General features: G+C 30.4%; 1 protein-coding gene across 5 annotated transcripts in view; it reads right to left on the bottom strand.

Annotated features, from left to right (window-relative positions):
• Nucleotides 1-21,888, bottom strand: part of LOC106680705 (very long chain fatty acid elongase AAEL008004) — a 313,611-nt gene that overhangs the window by 6,875 nt on the left and 284,848 nt on the right. For 4 of the 5 annotated variants that reach the window (XM_067046771.1, XM_067046769.1, XM_067046772.1 and 1 more), the window contains 3 exons: nucleotides 18,089-18,172; nucleotides 5,891-5,947; nucleotides 1,309-1,414 (listed from right to left, as the gene is read on the bottom strand). In XM_067046771.1, the coding sequence (XP_066902872.1) occupies nucleotides 1,309-1,414; nucleotides 5,891-5,947; nucleotides 18,089-18,172 (247 nt within the window). The remainder of the gene's footprint in view (nucleotides 1-1,308; nucleotides 1,415-5,890; nucleotides 5,948-18,088; nucleotides 18,173-21,888) is intronic. The other variant, XM_067046773.1, reaches the window with a different exon arrangement.

Raw genomic sequence — 21,888 nt, 5'->3', positions numbered from 1 at the left:
TTTTTTTAAAACAATTACAATGGAAAATTTTCAACAAATATTATTGAGCGAAAATTATGAAATAACAATAATTACTTAATAAAAAAAATCTTATCAACTTTTTTTGGGAAAAAAATCCTTAAATGAAAAAAAAATGAGAAATCAAAATATTTTATAGTTTGTGATCACCCATTAACTGAATGAACTATTTACTTAACAGTAACCTAATTTAATGAGATATTTACTTAATACTCTAAAAAGAAGTAGAAAAGACTTATTTTAATTAATTAGCTATTTTTTAATTATTTTTTTATTATTTACAACTTAACAATTTTATTATTTACTATTTATAGACAATTTATTATTTACTACAGTAAAGAAAATGAAAATATGTACTACTACATCCCAGTATGGGTCCAGGGTTCAGTACTTTGTAAAGAAGTACTGTTTCTTGAACAACGGTTATACAAGGAGGTGATTTATAAATGAAGAATTTTCCCCAATTAAGGGTACCTTACTCTATGTGGCTGAGTGGACACCGATGAATCTTTGAACCCACAGGGTTGACTCACGGCTACAGTAACAGAATAAATAATTATCAGCCACAGCCAGATTCAAATGTGGGACCTAGGAGTTAGTAGCACAGCGTCTTATTCATTGAGCTTATGGTAAAAACTATTTTCATTTAATTAATTTAGCTGCTAGATTTTATTTCATACTGAGCTTACTATTATGGAGTTTATGTTATAATATACTAACATTTAAAAAAAATTCCATGTGTGGGGCATTACATTATATATTTTAATAATTAAGTTGCATTTTTCAAAATTATTATTGAATATTTGGTGACATACTTGAAGATTTTTAACAAATAAAAATCTGACATTTGTTAATAAGGCTGGATAAGTATCTCAAATTCTGCAGGAACGAAAATAGAAAATTATTTTGATATCCCTCTTCTAATAATTTGAAGACCCAAAAAGTTTGGAAATGTTTAAGTCTACTTCAAACTGTGAGCAAAAAAGACATTTCAAAAGAGTAATAGCCTATAATCGCTATTTAGAGAGGTAAATTTTCCAAAACTTTTTAGAAGAGCAAATTTCAGGAAACACTACGAAAAATTTTCCTATAAATAGATAAATCCGCTTGAAATTTTAGATTTTGTCTCCCTCCCTCAATATATTGTAGGAATTTCTTTCAATAATAAAATTTTGGATGGATTTAAAAATTTATGGCGACTGATTTTGACCCAAAATTACTTAGCTGTTGGAAATTAATTAACTAAGGAAATATTAAATGAGATTTCAGTTTTCAGATTTCACAACTTACCAGGTGTGAATTTGACGCCGAACCAGACACTCATGGGCATGAGGCCATGATGAATCACGTGCAGGGTAGATATGTGTTCATTCTTTTTCCGCAGAACGAAGAAAAACTGAAAAAATAAATAAATAGAATCTTAATAAAAATTCTTTATTACTAAATATTATTAAAGCTACAATCTTGGCTTATGCTGCTATTACATTATCAAAGTTCTTTTATAAAACTAATTTCAAAGTTTTATAAAAGTTATACACAAAGAAATATAATGAACTCGAAATAAGGCTTTTATTTTTTCTTAAAGTTCATAGTGATAACAAATATGATAGCTTGAGTTGTGGCAGAAGTTGTGATACCTAATTCAGCTTCGACAAATGTTATATTACAAATGTTCGTGGGGTAAATGGTAAATTGTTCAGCGTAGGATTAAGGGGTGCACCAAAATTTGCTCCAATAATTAGTAGTGAGAATCCAAAGAACTTTCATTAATTTTTTAAAGGATAGACAAAGACAACTTTCACTTTATCATTGACATCAATAATGTCTCTTTCACATTCGCTTATTTTTTATATTGATATATGTAAAAATAATTCAAACCTACCATTGTTACCATACACAAATAAAAATATCTTTTGGGCTTGATAAAATGATTTTAAAGAAGCCTTCTTATTTACTGCTTCAATTTAAAATTGATTAAATATTTTTCAATAATTAAACATTTTTAACATTATACAAGAAATTGCGAGAGAGCATCTGACGTCGGCAATTGTTAAATTGTCAAATCTTTTATAAAATATAATAAAATAAAACGAATAATAATTATATTTTATAAAATAGAACGAAGGGCCTAACTTTGGAAAAAGATCTTTTGCAAAAGTTTTCATTCATCAAAGTTAACCTGTAACACAATCACATTTCTCATTGAACTTGTTTGAGAAGAAGCTACTCGCATAACATTAATTTTCACCATGATATTTATCTAAATTTATTTCAATGGGAATCATGTTCTATCTATTGAATCTAATGATGAACAAAACCTCGTTTGGTTGAAGGAATAAAAAAATATAGTTTATAGTTTTTAAATTCCTATCCTAAACTAACCTATTTTCTAATCTAAATTTAGTATAATAATAATAAAAATAAATAAAAGTAACACTGATAAATGTAAAACAAAAACCTTCAATAACTGCAGTATTTTTTAGTTAATTTTTTTGAATAATAAACCATTTTAATGGAACAAGAAAAAGATATTAACCCTCTCAAAATTTGAGTAATTGCGTTCAAAAGTACCTAGAATCAAAAAATCAAATTAAATAAATCCATGCGTCTGCCATTCGTGACTTTTCTTCCATACTATTGGAATTTTTTTCAGATTTAGCAGAAAAGTTAAAGGTCACCCAAAAACGGTTCTGAACTCCTCATTACCATCCATTTGTTCTGTTTGAAAATGGTGCCCAATTGGAATTTTCGTACGTACAATGAATTTTGAAAATGATCATGCTGTCGAAGTGTTAGATCCTAGAAGATAAAATACTAGGAATACACATAGAGGTAAATTATTTTCGGTTTGAAATATTGACCTTTTTAGATAAAATCAATGAAAATCTCCCAATTCCAATAGGAAGAATTCCCATATCCGAAATCGAGGTTCTGCATTGAGGCATCCCACTTGAAATATATTTTATTCCATCAATGTTATATCAAAGTCTCATTCAACATCTAGTTATATTCAAGACATAGGAAGGCTGAAGAAGCTAGGACACAGCGGGAATACCAAAAGCGAAGAGGAATAACCAATCAAGCGGTCAAAGGCTCTCTGCTTCATTTCCATCTTCTTAGTCTTTTTATTTCGTCGACATGAAACAGGTTATAATGGAAATTATTACAAAGAGGTAACATTAACGGGTCAAATGGTTCTTAGGCAAGAAACTTCTAGAATAACCGACATAGATTATTTCATCTTCCGGTACTTCGTCATCCTTGTAATATATATTTTTAACATTTTCCAAAAACCATTTGTCGTCACCCTCTCACACGCTTTCCTCCTATAAATATTTTCTACTTTCTACTTTTTATTTTTTACCCATTTGTAACGTTTCCTCTTAGAAACACGTTAGTCTTTCTTGTAACGTATTTTTTAATTCGGAATTAGTCCATTCTCGGCATAGAAACCACTTGGCGGTTAGATTTCAAGCTAACAGGTTCGTTTTATTCTCTTTTTTTCCTATCTTTATTTTACCTCCCCCCTTCTTTTCTCAATTCTTCATACCCACATTATTAGTTATGTTCACCATATATTATTATTGTTGTTTTATTATTATTTTTTTTCTATTCATTTCTTTTGTTAAACTTTACTTATAGTTCGCCTCTTTATTATTATGGTTACATACATTTTTTTTTCTCTCAATTTTATTTTTCTTTCCATAATTTTAATTTTTAAATTATTAATAACTGATATATTCATATTTCTTTGCATTATATAACTTAATTTTTATTTTATTTCCTTAATTATGTTATTTTACCTACTTATTCAATTACCTATGCATACATTTTATTTTCCACTTCTCTCATAACTTTATTTTATTAATTCCATTCTGTAAAATTATATACTTTATGTCATTCTGTTTATATTTTTTAAAATTCTTTTTCTCCATATCATTGTTCATGTTTTCCCATCATTTATCAATATATATCTAATTATATTTTCTGTCTTAATCCTAAATTTATATCTTTTCTTTTTTTCCCCCTTTATATCTTTAAAACAACCAACAACACAGAAAAACCTAAGAGAACATTATTTAAAGTAGAGTAACTTTGCTAAAATGTGAGCCCTAATAGAGCTATTTACGTTCAATAGTATTCAAGGAATAGCTTTTTAAAAAAATTAAATTTAATTTAATTTTTAATTTATTAATATTTAATTTTTTAAAAATTTCATTAAAAAATGTACTGAAAGATAGTACAGTAGTAAGTTAATTTATTTTGAGAAATCTTCATCTTAAAAACTATTCGACGTATAGACGTCTATTAGCACTCAAATTAAAGGTAGTTCAATACAACTTAGGAATACAACGAAGGTTCAGAAGTTTAACTTCGTAGGAGTATTAGTTTTCATGATATTTGCTAAAATAAATTTGTTTATAGTTATTTACACAAATTTTCATGTGGAAAATTTGTATTCATATGCGGATATCATAAAAACTACTACCCATACAAAGATACGTGTCATTAAGTAATATATAGTAAGTTCAATTACGTTCATTTTGAGTGCTGGCAGACAAATGTACGTCTCATGGTTTCAGAGGTATATTTTTTCAAAAATCAAACATTTTATCCGAACAACATAAATCAGCATTTTGTGAATTTGATTTGTCAAATATAATAAAAAAAACTACTCCTACAAAGATTATAAACTATTTTACAGTAAATTTAACTAGCTATAAATTGAGTACTGGCAGATATCTGCATATTGAATGGTTCTTGAGATATATTTTTTCATAAATCAAACTTATTGTCCCAACAACTATAAATCAATTTATTTTAACAAATATTATGAAAACAACTAAGGTAATTGTCAGGAACTATTTAATACCACATAAAACTAGCTTTAATTTGAGTGTTAATAGACATTTGTACGTCGAATGGTTTTTGAGATATTTCAAAATAATTTCACTTTCAGTGCATTTTTTTAATAAAAATATTGCTTTTTAAAAAGATATATCTCGAGAACAATTAAACGTAAATAGCTCTATTAGGGCTCATATTTGAGCACATTTACTCTACTTTAAATAAAGTTCTCTTATGTTTTCTAGTGTTGTTGGTAGTTTAAAAGATATAAAGCTCCGAATGAAAAATTATTTTTTAAAATGTTTTGAAACAGCCGCCATTTTTTATTCCCCCCCCCTACCTATACTCGAATAAAGGTCCTTTAACAAGGAAGATGATTTTCATTACAATCGGGCAAATAATATAGAAATCTTCGATTTATCGAACCTAAATACAATATATAATGAGGCATTCTACATTCTATAAGTTCTGCCTTCGTTAAAGCCACGTTAGAAAAATGACTCGAATGGTCTGGGCACGTTTAAGCCGACAAATGTATATTTCTGCGGAGGAAACAAACCCATATTTTAGTAGCTAAAACGAAATAAAATGTTCCGTTCAAATTGTTCTTTCGAAATGATAAGTTGGCAACAACTCAGCCATGAAGCGTTTATAGATTTTCCAGCAGTTTAGAGCTAAGAGCCTTTCTCTTTTACTTTAACTATAATTGTATTTCTTATTCATGTTTATTTGATTGCTTCGTCTACGATTTACAACGGAACTTATCCAAGTTGTTTATATAACGGAACGAACGATGTGTGTCGTAGTTATTGATAGCAACATATCTTCAGCGGTATACAGGGGAGACATATACTGTAATAAGCAAAATTTATTTGAGAATTTATTGGGCACTTTATGTCCAAGACAGCTCTAAACGACAAAGAACTTTTTACTGCCACAGCAATAAGCAATAGACCTGTTAATAATTGAAGACATTAATACAGTAATTAATTAACAATAATTAATGGCTACTCGATTTACTTACCGTATCCATAAATTCGGTGAACTTAGAGAAGTAATACCACCAACAGACGTGGACCATCTATAAAAAGCATTAAACAAAAAAAAAGTTAAAAATATTTATATTCCATGGCCTCAACATAGCAATACTTCAAATATAACACACGTCAGGAGGAACAAAACTAAAAATATGGAATGGTCGTAACATTATAATTTTATAATCTATAATTTAATAATTAAATTATTATATCCAATATTCAAAAATTTTATAATATACCAATTAAATTCACTTATAGTTCATATAAAATACTTCACAAACCTACAAAAAGTCATTTATCATTTGAAAACAGCTCTTTTGTAACAATGGAAACATCTAAAAACTAAAATTAGTTATCCAAGTTTGAGTGAGTTATATTGCCATAAAAAAATATGAAGATATTATATGACAATAAAAAATTAATCAATTTAAAAAATCGATATTTTAATTATTACTATTCTATAATTAAATATAGTACCTCTTTGCTTTTCAGTGAAGATAGCATCATTCGGTGTACATCTGCCAAATAATGTGATGAGGTGTTCGTTTGCTTCGTTGTTAATTCTAACTAAAATCTCTTAAATGGAAGACATTTCAAAATGTCTACTAATTGAGTATTTAATATTTGAAGATTTTTAAACTCAAGAGTGTTTTTGTAGTAATTTCTATCTCATTCTAATGATTTGTATATTGTAAAGATTTAAGAAACATTTCATTTTACACATACAAATATTTTTAAGGATATTTGAAGTGAATATTAAGAGATATGAGGTACCCAATGATACAAGATATTTAGTTAATTGAACTTCGGCCAAGTTTTTATAAGATCGATTCAGATTGCAAGAATCGATGGTTTGTTGAAGAACGTTAGTGACTGCAACCTAAATTTGTTTTACATTTTCTTTACAATAAAAAATATTAACTTTGGAGGGATACAATAGTTCTTCTTCTGAGACCAAGCAGTATTTTTATTGTATGTGACTTACTTAAGCGAGTTTTAGAGCCACTGAAAGTTTTATATATGAAAATATTTACATAAATGTATTCAAGACTCAGCAAATGTTGAGGTACGTTATGATATTCCAATCGATTAAAATAGAATAGACAAAAAAAATATACATAATAAATTATTGGTAGCTATAAAATCCTTTCAGACACTTGTTGTATATCCAGTTGTTATAAATTACGTTTCATTGCAAATACAGAAGCTAAAGACCTCTCTATAAACAATTCGAACCTCTATGTTAATTAAATATACTTTAAAATGAAGTAAGATAAATAGCTACTTATTCAAATATTTTTGAGAAAAAAGATGGGAGAAAATTTGAAAATAATTTGAACGAAAATGTTTATCATCAGTATAAAAATAAACTATATTTGATTTTTTAAATAGATCTGTGTCCCCCTTATCTACCGAACGAGATGATCCCCACTCACTTTTGACAGCGTCTTCGCCCAAGTCAAAATTTTCTCTAGATTTTAAAAATATTTTTTCATTTTTCCCTCTTCTCTCTCGTTTCTTCCTTATTCGCTTTTCCGGACGTTCTATATTTATTATAGCTCATTATTTCTTTTACTGATATATATTATTATGTATATTTTATCCATTGTATCATATATATCGTTCTTTCATACATTTCCTTATTTTGGTTAAAATTGTTTTTTATTATTTTTAGATATTTTATTATGTTAATTCAGTTACTCAGAAAATGAAAATTTCTTCCACACCTTTCCTTATATCTTTATTTAATTGAACACGGTATGTTTTTTCAATATTGTTTTATAATTCTTACTTCTACAATATTATATTAGTAGAAACAACTATCTTCTTATTTTATTGTTATGTATATTTCTAAGTTTGTTTATCATTATTTTTCTTCTCTGAACTAAGGTTGTTATCTCGTTTTGTTTTTCAGCACTGATGAAGGCCTGAAATTCAGGTCAAAACGTCAGCACAAATGTTTTGTTCATTTGTGTGTCTTTGCTGACAACCCAGACCATCTTCTCCTCACATGACTTTTTTCAAAATATAATTTCAGTACAATTGAAGTTGTTTACTTCTTCGTAAGTACGTTATTTCTATAGTGGAATTCATACCCAGAGCTGAGAAGTCTGGATACCAAAAAGTGTTATTTATCATTACTAAACATTGTTAAATGTTTGAACAAACATACTCGGTTTTGAACAAAATAGGTCATTCTAATGCCATGAATGAAATACCATTATGATACATTCTGACGTCTATATTTTATTCTTAATATGTGAGAGAATAACAAACCAGGGACCTCTTCTACACCCGCCTTCAATATTCCTATCGGTGCTCAACGTAATAATTTTAAAAATCTATATATTTTTAAATAATATAACATCATTCAAAAGCTAGACTGACGTGAATCACCAAGTCCTATACATGAGACTATGATTCTATATATGAGATATCGAAAAGTAAGGATTTTTATTTTTTATTTCATATAGCAAAAATATACGGGAAAAGGAGAATTAAGGTAGTAAAATCGAGCAGTATTTAAAAAGCGCCTGAAATTGAAAGCACCTTCGTGGTAACCTTACATATCTCACTTTTCAGACTATTATAGCGAGTTGGTTAGCCGATGTACGATATGTCACATTCTTACATCTCCTTCTTCTTCTTTAGCTTTCCTCTATAGTGCCTATCAGCTTAGAGGAGAATTTAGCCAAGAATTCCACTCTTCCCCATTTCTCACTAGGTTCCTCGCCTGTTGGAGATCCCCCTAGCCCTACAGAGTCGCTCAATGTAGTCGAGATATGACATCCTAAGGCGGCCCCTAGGTATTCTGCCATTTGGGACTTATCCCATGGTTTTTAGAGGATCTCTGTTTTTGTCCATCCCGAACCACTTCAGCTATCGAGATTCCAGGATCTATTTCAGTTGGACTATGTGCAACTCCTGACGAATCCTTTCATTGTGAAGTCGGTCCCTCCTTGTTTTTCCAACCGTCCTTCGCAAAAATTTCATTTCGGCAACGGTGATTCTGCTATCCAGTCGGTGGCAGATACAATAATCTCATACAATCTCAATGGCTTGAGGATGTGTAGCATGACATCTTTGCCCACTTCTCTCTCTTCCCTACCACAGTGTTTACTTATCTGTTAGTAAAATGCATTTGCCTTACTAATCCTATTAGATATTTCTGGATCTACCTTCCTAGAACCGTCTATCACTGCTCCCTGGTATGTGAAGTCTGTCACCACTTCTAATTCCTTTCCATTACAGTATATGTGTATATCCTTATTTCTTCCAACTTGCAGAATCTTTCTTTTTTTTTTTTAGAATTTATAATCATTCCTTTTCGTCTCAATCTTACAAGAGGAGATAATAACATGAAAAAAAGAGAATCCAACACGGACGGCCCGCCCCACTAAGACCCCTAGGGAGCCACGGTCCTATAATATCACTTTTGAAATATTTGCTTGAAACGGGAAGAGGAGACTTAAGATAGTTAAATCGAGGAATATTTTAAAAAACGCCTGAAATTGAAAAAATCGACGTGATATATAGAGACATTAAATTAACAGGTAGTTGATAAAAATTCTAGAAGAAAGTTGAATTAATAGGTTCTTTACTATCATTCCTATGATTTTTCATCTTCTATAAACAATTTTGGCGATATTAACGTTTCCTTCTATTGCGTTCATCTTTATTTCTTTCCTATTTATGATCAAATCAAATTAATTGCCGACGTAAGTCAGAAGTTTACCATGTTTACCTCTCAGCAATACCGAAGTTTGTTGTTTTTTTGTTTACCAAAAATTCGAAGGGATTTTGGATTTGTAGCAAGTAGGGAATACGTTAATTCGGCTTTAGGATTTCTATCTCTTCTATCAATTTTTCACCTCCTCACTGAAAAAACGAGTACATTATAAACTATACATCGCATAGTTTCTCCTGTTAGTGATAAAAAAATCCCATCCATGTCACAAGAGAACCGCATATACCGTAAGGCTAAAATTATCACCGTTACTTTACGACGAATAATTAAAAAAAAAAGGCCTTGCGCTAGCCTAAAAAGTTGTTGTTGACAGCGCGTTGCTAAGAAGTAGAGTGGCAGCTCCTGCGGCAAGGAGGTTGCTGAGTCAGGAGTCCCGCCATCTCTTCACAATGTCACATTTAGATCGTGACCGGGATTAATGAAAGGATAGGATGAGCAAGGGCGAATTTCTTGGAAGACATGAGGAATAGAAACGTCATTGGGATCTTGAAGACTGTCAAGACGTGAATTTTGAGTAGATCCAAGGAATAAGTTGATTATGGAAAGAAGCGCGTTATGATTAAGGAAGCTTTATAAACCTTTTCATGACTATCTTAGTAAATACAACAACTTTATTAAATGGTATTTCAGGTCCTATTTAAACGGTTTCGATAGCAATATATTTATTTTCAACATAGTAACCAAATGAATAGGCAAATCTTAAAGGGAATTATTAACGCGCTTAAGGCACTCTTAGTGTAAGAGGCGAAGCTTCCATAAAGAACAGTGGGGAGAATAATAGTTTCGCAAATTATTAATTTTAAGTTTTTTGACAAAATTTGAAATTTCGAAACTAAACAATAACAGGCATTTCCTATTTCTCAAAATTTCATTAAAGTTACTTTTTTTTTTAACGGTTAGTGACATTTTAATTAAAAATTGACATAAGAATGTCACAAATAAATTGACAAATCTTTTAAATCATAAAAAAAATTTTGGGTAGAACCGTATAATTCTTGAGATGCGCTTTTTAAAAAACAAATTTTAAATTAATTTAGATTCTCTGAAGGATATACATTAATCGCTTTTGTTAATATCAAAATAGTTTTCTTATAATTGATTGTTATTATATTTTTGTTTTTTATGGTTAGTCAGTAGTCGACCATGGATTTATATATCAGAATAAGTTGGTTAGGAGTGCGAACAGCGAAGAACACAAATAAGTAAAACTCGTGGTAACGTTTCGGCCAGAATTTCAGGCCTTCATCAGGGCTATGAAAAAAACAACAATACAATACAAGAGTGTGATGAGTAAAAAGACATATAGGATAACTAGACACAAAAGAAGATAACAGAGTAATATTTATATTACTAACTACTCTTAGTTTTTATAACTTTATATCTAATTCTTTCCTTTAGTAATTGTTCTTACATATTTAATCAGTAATTAATCAGATATAAGTTTTTCTATATATGCGGATATAGTTGCTTTTCCTAAGAAGTCGGCAATCATTCTGGATCCCACTGTGAAATATGAAAATAACGACCTTGACCAGGCAAATAAGGTAGATATGGAAAAGAAGGAAATCTACGATAAATGTATCCCTTTCCTCAAGGAGAAGTTCTGTGAGGGCTTTGGAGAACGAGACTTCAACGTGAGAGGCCTCTGGTTCGGAGCCCGTGGAACTATTCCCAGCACAACTAGGAGCTTCATGGAGGAGGTCGGGGTCGATGTCCAGGAGGTGGCTAGGATGACAGAGAATATAATACTTGACTCCCTGGGAATCATCCACCACCACATGCATGGCAATTAATGAGTAGGGGAGTTATCCAGAGGAGGGATGGCATGCATGCATCGCATATCTTATTTGTTGTTTTATTTATTTATTACTTTATTATTTTTAATATTCTAATATTTGTTATATAGGGGAATTTGTTGATAAAATGAAATAAGGGTTGTAAAATAGAAGGGAAAGAAAAAAAGGAGTAAATTGAAAACTTGTATTTAGTTTGTAGACTGGTATTAATTGTAAAAGAATACTGTGGAAAAAAAAGTTATCTTTCTATTATATTATATCATATAAAAATATGTAATTTATATTTCTCTGATCACGGATTGATGAGTATGCTGTGTAAATGCAACCCCATGTATTTGGGCAGCATGAATGAATAAATTTCTTTCTCTTCTCTTTTATATTACTTCAATTTTAAACAATTGTCAATTTTTACATTGTTTATTTTCATGTCTTTATCTTTATTTTTATTTATTTATTTTTTCTTTTTTCATCCTTAATTATACTACTACTACTAGCGTGGCTCTACAATCCGGTGTCGAATCCTGGCCTCCTCCAGCAGCTTCCGCCAATTGTCTTGGTCCCTTGCAGCCGTCATCCAATTCCGAAGCCCCAGCATATTTGTTGCATCAGCAGCAACTCCATCAGCTCATCGCAGGTTTGTTCTTCCTCTTCTCCTGGTACCATGGAGTGGCCAGTAATTGTCTTGGTGGATCCTCACTGCCCATCCTAACCACGTGTCTTGTCCATCTCAGTCTTGCAATTTTCATCACTTGAACTATATCAGGCTCCCATTCTTAATTATAATATTACTATATTAAAATTCAGTTTCAATATTATTGTATATAACACTATAAATTTACTCCAATACTACTTATGTAAATATATTATATGGTATCTTCTTATGTGTCTAGTTATTATGCATTCCCCTTTATTCATTACTGTTGTTTTGATTTTTTGTTTTTAGGCATGATGAAGGACTGAAATTTCGGTCGAAACGTTGGCACTAATTAATAAGTTTTACTTATTTGTGTTCTTTACAGACCCAACCTCCAACCATCTTCTCTTTATCGTTAGTTCTTATATTTGGGAACATATTTTAAAAAACGGAAAATGTCTATTTTATTAAATATATTTTGTTTAATATATCATTATGGCTGATTTATTTGCACCATTAAACCGCTGTTTAGTATTTTTTCTCTGAGTAACGATATTCTGATGGTAAATAAAAAATAATAATTATTTATTTAATGTATAGAAGAAATTGACGGAAATAAATAATCAATTTGATTTAGGGAATTCATAATATGTTGACTTGTTCTTTTGGGAACAAGAGACCCCAATAACTCGCCAACTCCTAGGGACTACCTCTATTAGATTGCGGCTTGGACAGTACCTCCCATTTCGAAAGATTCGACCCCGTTGTATCCTGGCGCGGTGCCATCCCTGGTCAACTTAATGAAACTGTTTGCCGGCTGCCGAGGCGCCGGGGGAACATTGTTATTGCACGACGAACAGTGGATTGAACATTGTAAGAGTAGTAATCAGGTTGAGGATATTTAGTGACACAGAGAGAACCATTTGTTTCCATTAACCGAAACCTAAACTTGTTTAAACTTTCAGCTTTGGATCAATTAGATGGCATTCTGCACTGTATATAATTTACTAAATAATCTCAATTAACTGAATTATTATAATTTACCTATTGTAAATCCCAAAGTTTCAACCCAAGCATATGGGCCATGATGAGAGATTTTTTATTTTATTTATTTATTGATATTTACAACTGTATAAAAAATACTACAAGTAAATTTGATCATAATGACATAATGATATGATACAGGAAGTAGAGAAACTACCCAGTAGTAGAACTCTAAAAACAGTTTACAATATAAGGTATAGTCGGTGTAGAGGATGGGACCACTACCTTGAGGAACACCAGCGGATTGAAAATAGAGGGATGAATAGGAACCATTGTGGTTTACATGGAATAATCTATTAGTAAGAAAGGAACGGATGATGAGAAAATATGTAGGAGGTAAGAATTTACGGAGTTTGTAAAGCAGTCCCGGGTGCCAGACTCGATCAAAAGCCTGCTCTATATCGAAAAAGACTCCCGCGCAGTACATTATGATGAGAAATAAAATTGAATAAGCAATACAAAGATAAGAGTGAAATAAATTTATGAAAGTAGACGAAAAATAAAATTTTAATAGTCCTTAAGTGCGATACATATAAAAAGTCCTTGAAAATTAATTTTACTCCGACATTTTCGTTGAAAATTATAAAAAAGAATGAAAGGTATAACTAAGTAACGATCAGTCAAAGTAAACTAAGTATATTTTTTGAGCTTACAGAATTGAGGAGCATAGGGTTATATATATATATACATGTTTTGCAAAACACGATGACGAATGTAAGGAGGATGTTGTTATGCCGACGAGCGAAGAAGAAATTGGAACCTGAGAGGGGTTGGGGGAAGGGAGAAGAACTAATCAAAGAAAGACGGGAGGAATCGATATTGGCCTATATTCTATCGCTGGGGGGCTGCACCTTCTCTTCCAAAGCCTAGAGTTATGGCACAGTAAATAATTTACTTGAAAAATAAAGATATAGACTAGTTATGGATAGGGAACGAAATTGTAGATAGAGTAGCCAGGGAGTATTCATTTGGAAGGATCTTTGTATTCCCTTGAAAATTCGTCCTTAATATGACAAATAACACTTGACTCAATTATATGTTAAAGTGTTAAACAATTAATATCGTTTTATGATAAAGTCACGGTTTATTATTGGTAATTAGTTGTTACTATTGTTATTTAGTAAAAGAACTTGATCAAATCAAAACATTTACCCTTATTTTCTATATATTTCCCTTTAAGTGCTATTAACATTTCAATACCAAACTGAAAAATTCAGAGTTTTGTGAATAAACGAAGTTAGAAAATGCGTTATGAGCTAAGAATAAATTTGAAAAATTTTATTTTTAAGGAAGTTGTTCAAAGTTCTATGGGGAGATAAGAGTATAGGTCTCTTCCGATTAGCCAATGCAAGTTGGATTTTGATTAATTTTTGGCGTATTATGCCAATATTATTACAGTACGATGTGTATGTGATGGTTTCAGCTCTCGGTAAAAATGGGAAATGAATTTTTCCTGCCATTGACCACCACAAATAATAATAATTTTATTATGAACACAAGCAACAATTGATCCACTTTTATTCTCAACTATTTATTTCAAAATATCTCCAACATCTTTCCATTTGATACCCCTTCAAACCTAATTCTACTAAATCACTTTTAACGCAATCCACCTATCTACGTTTCGGTCTACCCCTCGGACGTTTACCCGTCGGTTCAGTGTTTATTAACATTTTAGGGATCCTCGTTACTAAGCCTTATATCCTTACCCACCCATCTTTTATCTACATATAAATACATATAACAACAGAGAAACAGGGAACCAGAAAGTTCAATGCCGATATAAACCATCACTGGCTACATATATCTACCTATGACGAAATTCAGACCTAAATCTACCAGAACAGTCTTTATGTCAGTTTTGATGCAATCCACCCACCTATGCTTCGGTCTAACCATCGGACGTTTACCTATTGGTTCAGAAATGTTTTAACCTCTGCAGTATAGTAGATAAAAATATAATAGATTTATATCTACCTCTTTAGTATTCTAAACAATTAAAATAAAAAGATAAAATTCACAAAAAAAAAAAAAGTAGAAAAAATTATTCATTAAGATATTTGGACATGAAAATAAGCAACAACAAATGGAAATTGGACTACGGGAAAGGCTATTGATATTATAATAAACAATTTTTCAAATAATCCACATCACATAAAAATAAATATAATTACAAATTGAATAAGTAAAAAAAAAAAGTAAAAACAAATATATAAAAAATCAATATGTTTAAAAAAATATACTATTTTTAATCAATATGTATAACAATAAAGCGTGGAATTGCATAATAAATATGAATACAAATTTAAGTAAAGAAATATCAAATACTAATAAAACAAACATAAACGTCCCAAAATATAAAAAAAGTTCATCTATATTGTAAATTAAAAAGCTATGATGTACCATAATATAAATCGGATACAAGCCTGAAAATAAAATTGGTAATTTTTCAAATAACATAAAAGACAAAAAACATTACATAAAATAAAAATGTTGGAATGATTTATAAAATTAAAATTCTGAAATATTCTGGAATATATAGTAAGTAGAGTAGATAATGTATAAAATACATAATTTATTAACATACTAATCATCGTAAGAATAAAAATAAACCTAAATATTAAAAAAACAAGTACAATAATATGTGAAAAAATGTTGATCTTTGGAACGTTAAAATAATATATAGGGAAGGGAATAATTTCAGAAGAAAACTAGTAGAAGTTCATTAAAATATAAGTTAAAATGATAAATAAATTATTATAAAACAGATGCAACAATGTAACATATACAGAACTCCTAAATGTATTAAACTCCACCTCCATTTTGCAAAAAAAAAATAGTGAAAAAATAAATCCAACAGAGTGCACTGTTATGGAGCCGAAGTAACGTTCTTAGTACAACACACAGATGGAATATGAAGAGAAAAGAAAAAGTGATAATCCAAATAATGGTTTTTTGGGGGGAAATTATAAACAACGTAATTTCCAATTTATTAAAAAAAAATCATTAAATATAAAAATAACCTTTCAGCTTATATAACTTTTATAGTTATATCGTTATATTATAGTTATATCGGTTTCTAAACAGATGGCCTAATAAAAACAACTAGGAAAAAGATAAAACACAAAATAAAAAATGTGACAAATATGTATATAATGTAAGTAGATATGCATATAACAATGATGCATATGTTTATTATAGCCATATGGTATCCTATAAATATTTATATATATATATATACATATATATGTATATATGATGCTGATGCTGAAGAATAATTAGTAGATTTGGAAGATCTTTTTTTTTTTTTTCTTTTCTTCGATTTTTACAGATAACGAAAAAAGTCTTTTTAAGCGCGCTTTAGCGACATTACATACAAACATTACACCTCTTGCAGGAAATTTTGCCTAGATTAATTTGTCATCCATAGTTAATCATAGTAAAATGCTTTAGTTTTAAACATTTTTTTTCTGTTTTTGATATGAAGCCTCCAGGTTGCATTGTGAAAGACATTAAATTTGGAATCATTGCGATGTTGAAACATGCAGAATTGTTGAAGAAAAACTTCAATCCTTTATTTACATCTTTGATGCTTGAATAACTTCATACAGCTCTATTTTGTCGTCACGGATTACCCGATAATAAAATGTAATGTAACACATTTTGAGATAAATTTTGTTTATTATAATTTTATAAGTAATTTGGTTGTTTAGTAATAATTATTATGGTTTAGAAAACCCGAAGGTTCGATTCTGATATCACCAATTGATACACCTGTCCATACCAAAATTTACTAAATCACTCCCTACGCAATCCACCCACATACGTTTCGGTCTACTCCTCGGAAGTTTACTCCTAGGTTCACTGTTTATTACTATAACCTGAATAGTATTTTCCGGGTGGAGTTTCCTCAGTTCTGCGTTGTGTAGCCTTCTAAATTCTACGAGTAACTCGTCCTTTTTTGGCCCGAACATTATACGTAATACTTCAGTTTCAAAAACCTTAAAGCGCACTTTATCCCTTAGTGTAAGAGGCAACGTCATTTGGTTGTTTACTTCTGAAAAATCTTTAGTTTCCTATTAATCAGCGAAAAACTTGAAAAATAAAAATGAAGTATAACTTTTGTAAGGAGGTTATTTCGTCTTTATTTAGTTTTCATTAGATGCAGTGTAAAAAATAATACTCAAGACATGCGTGACTTCTATCAAAATTAGGATTTCATTAAAATCCCCACATTTTTCTTTTTTTCTCAAAGAAACATGTTTCCACTATAGACATTTTTATGAAATGTTTTAGTTCCTTATTGGCATGAGTTTAGAAATTTTCATTTTTTTTTTTTAATGTTTATTTTTTTACCTGGACTATTTCGTCTTGAAATCTTCTTTTCTTTGCAATAACGGAACTGAAAACCATCTAGAGTTCATGAAACCAGAAGTTAGAAAAATAAAAACTGAAATTATATAAAACATAAATTTAATAAAACTATTTAAACAATATTTGAGTTGAATATATAATATTTTATTTATTTTACACTTAGCACAAAACCAGCAAGCAGTTGTCAATAATTATTTCAAGTTTGTTTACAATTGTTATTGCCTTATAAATGATGGTTAAACCACATATGGAAGCATGAGATGACTTTATGTTAATCAGAAATCCTGAAAATATATAACCTAAGACTGACTAAATATATAAATACGATTTTATACATATATAATATTGATAAATTCATTTCTATTTTCATAGTAGTAATATCACATAAATTATGTATTCAAAGCTCAGTAAAAAATATATTAATCACATATATATCCTGGTCACCCACGACTATACTTACCTTATCACTTATAACGTCCGCTTAGAAGATTACCCACACTCTAACATTACAAAAGAGCTGTTTTCGCCATATTTACAAAAAGTTGACGAATGCTTAATAAAGTCAGATAAGTCTGAGTCCAGTGCTTACCCGTACGGTGAACTGGTCTGTCGAATAGTCTACGGGCTGGCATCGCAGCGAATAGTGGCCCGTCAGCCAACCGGACATCCCAAGCTGCAAAAAACTTTTTCTTCAAAGTCTCATCAAAAGTAAAAAATCACCCAGGTACAGATATATCAGTCTTTTTATCACCTTTCTTTTCCCTAATTCCGTTACTATTATACTAAAAATCATAAAAATATATATTTAAAATACTAAGGTTAAAATTAAAATCAAAAATACAACAGTGTAATCAGTAATCCGAACTGTAGGGGGAGGGGGAGGGTTTTCGGATTACTGAAAGGTTCAAATTAAATAAAGTATTGAGAAAAATGATGCAATTTTTCCTCCTATATCTGTGTCACCGAAATCGCTCCCATTTCTACTGCTAACCATATATTTTGTTTTATCCCTATATATTTCGAGCCCTAGTTCCTTATTAGAGTTTATGTAGTTGTGTTTAGTTTTATAGTTCCCTTGTCCAAACCCAATAATACCAAATCATCAGAATACCTGAGCGCCCGTATTATACCACCTTAAATTAAACCTTTTTTCGATATGCACCGCTTTTTAATAACGTATTCTGGCAATAGATTAAATAATATAGGTGATAGAGAATCGCCTTGTTTTAAACCCGATCGAAATGATTAGGTATACTTTACGGTACATACCTGGTTAAGTGAACTCGGAAACGAAGAGGAAAAATAAATTAAATGTAGAGACAATGAAAAGGAAGACAAAGTTCACATGTATTAATGTATTGAGTAAATAGTATTCCATAAACGAATAAAATTAGAAGTATATTGTTATTAAAACAAAAGAAAAATATAATCTGTACCGGTAAAACCCATAAAGGACTAGGAGTGCAATACTTTGTAAGGAAGCACTGTTACAAGACCAACGGTTGTGCTAGGAGGTGATTTGATCAGCATCGCGCTCGACCGCAAGCATTTTACCCTATTAGAGCCTCCGGAGGGCTTCTGAACTCACAAGAACTCGGGTCCTTGGAGTTAGTAGCACAAGGCCTCACCAATGATATACCCACTCCCTCAATATTATATATATATATATATTTTTTTTTGTTAAATATTTATTTATTGCTATTAACAACTGTACATTATAATACATTTAGTAAATCTGATCTAAGTTAAATTTGAAGTGTTAAAGGCGTGTAGAGAAACTACTCATTGGTAGCACTCTAATGACATTTTACATTAGCTGGTCCTGTGGCAATCTTCTTTTCAGCCACCTCGGAGGATTGTCAGGAGTGGAAGAGGATCCAAGATTAGAAACTAAGGGGTTTGAGTGGTTAGAGAGTTTATAATGGAAGGAGTGATATCTATATCTATTTTAAATTTATTATTTTTTTCCTTTCTCCCGTCACTTTTAAAAATCTTCTGTTATGACGAATAGTTTTATCTGTTCGATTATAATTAGGTCAAGAAAAACTGTTTCCTGAAGACAGAAATGTCGGAAGGAAGAAGCGAGGATATTCCCAAGTACAATGACCGAGGAGGATGTTGCCGACGAGTTCCGTCCACGGTCACATTGATATGCACCAGGTCCGTCCCGACTCTCTTTTCCTCTCATCTCAATTTCCCAACTACCTCAGAGCATCGTCATAATTTATTAAATCTCCATCATGGTAAGTATTGTTTCTAATTTAATATTGGAATCTCTGTTCCACTAAGGACAATCCAAACCACCAGTGCCATAAACTAAATATTGAGTGAGCGTGATCTTGGAAAAATCAACACCTTGCATAACAGCTGTTCTAAAAACATTACTGCCTTATAACATAGTAAACCCCTGACTTCGTGGGCTGTAGGAGTTAGCTTTAGCATTACTAAAACAAAATTTATTCGATTTCATCACGCCAAGTTTTATTAATGAGAAAATATTTTTTAAATAGTCGTAGTATTCAATTTAATTACACTTTATTTTTATTTGTATTATTTTCGTTATAAGTTTATTTATAATTTAAAAGATAGAGATGTATTTATACTTTGTATTGTAATATTTAAATGCAGGAATAACAGCCAGTGGGGATTATTTACCTAGCAACGGGTCAACAATATTGCCAGTCGCCATTGTGTAGTTCGTCTTATTCTGATACCGGACCCTGCCTGAGTGATGCTGTTTAAACATTAAATACAAAATTTAATTATCTTTACTGAAAATTTTACAACTACTGACAAATCATTATGGAGGACCACTAAAAAATTCCTGAATTTCAGAGAATTTAACCACCCACTTCTCACCGAATCTCAAACCTGGACCAGAACTGATGAAGCAAAATCATAAACATTCGGACAACCTCTCTAAAACCTTTATTCCACACCCTGATGTCCTTAACCCAATTTACCTTGAATATATTAAAGCAGAACTAAATATTCCGCTCCAATAATAAATATGGCCCACCCACCTAAAGCATGTCATCCTTCAGAAATATCTAATATCATTCAAAGATTACCTACCAGCAAAGCTCCTAGACAAGACCTAATAACATTCTACTTTCTAAAACTTCTTCCTCGGAAAGCCATCCTATTCCTCACCTAAATATAACGCCGTACTACGTTCCATATATTTTCCTGACCCATGGAAATTATCTATAGTTAAAATGATTCCCAAATCCCAAAAGCCGCCAGAATACCCATCCTCCTACCGTCCTATCTCTCTAATACCAATCATGCGAAAAACCCATTTTGAAATGCCAATCCGATTCCGACTAGTACAACATTTACTAGACAAAATGTCTAAACTTCCAATTCATTAAAATAATGATCTATATGACTGTAATAAGGCCAATCTGGACATATGGAGTTGAGCTTTTGGGGTCCACTAAACCTTCGAATTCCTCTCATATTCAATCCTTACAATCCAAAATCCTTAATATATATGTATGTATAGTTGACCGTAAAAATTGATATATATATATAATAATTGATATTGTCATTTTTTTTTATTATTATTATTTTTTTATTTTTCTTTCATGACATTTATTTTATCTCTGTATATTTATATATTTATATTTTTTTTTTTCCCGTATTGTTTTTTTGTTTTATTTACATCTCCTGTACTTTTTTAGCTTTATATTTTACGTATTTTTGTATGAAACTATTGCTCTTGCCTTTGTTACTTTTTTTTTTTTTTTTTTTTTTTTTTTTTTTTTTTTTTTCTTTTTTTTTTTTTTTTTTTTTTTATTATTTTTTTTTTTTTTATTCTTTTCATTATATCTTTGTATTTTTATTTCTATTTTTTTTTTTTTTTTTTTTTTTTTTTTTTTTTTTTTTTTATTCTTTTCATTATATCTTTGTATTTTTATTTCTATCATTTTATCTTAACATAGTTTCATTTTGTATCTTTTTAGCCCTGATGAAGCCCTGCAAAGTGGGGCGAAACGTTGGAAATTAAATAGTTGTTAACTATTTTTGTTTCTCTTTTGTCCGCAACCCTGACCATCTCCCTATATATCAAAATCCTTAATGTTCGATATATGACCGAACTAGCCCGAACCCGATATCATTCCTTCCATTATAAATTCCCTAACCCCTCAAACCTACTAGTTCCTAACCTTGCCTTCTCTTCCATGATAATGGTAGCAACCAATGGGTAGTTTCTATACACGCCTGTATCACTCCATTATAACAGAGATAAAATTTACTGGATGTATAATAAAATATACAGTTGTAAATTTCAATAAAGACAAAAAAAAAATTAAATATTTTGCTAGGCTGACATTCCAACCAATCCTAACACTATCCTCACCACGTATGCCGATGACACATGTG

Source organism: Halyomorpha halys, unplaced genomic scaffold (genome assembly GCF_000696795.3).
Source record: "Halyomorpha halys isolate HHAL.00 unplaced genomic scaffold, Hhal_1.1 Scaffold281.1, whole genome shotgun sequence".
NCBI classification, from domain to species: domain Eukaryota; kingdom Metazoa; phylum Arthropoda; class Insecta; order Hemiptera; family Pentatomidae; genus Halyomorpha; species Halyomorpha halys.
This window is presented reverse-complemented; position numbering and strand designations above follow the sequence as displayed.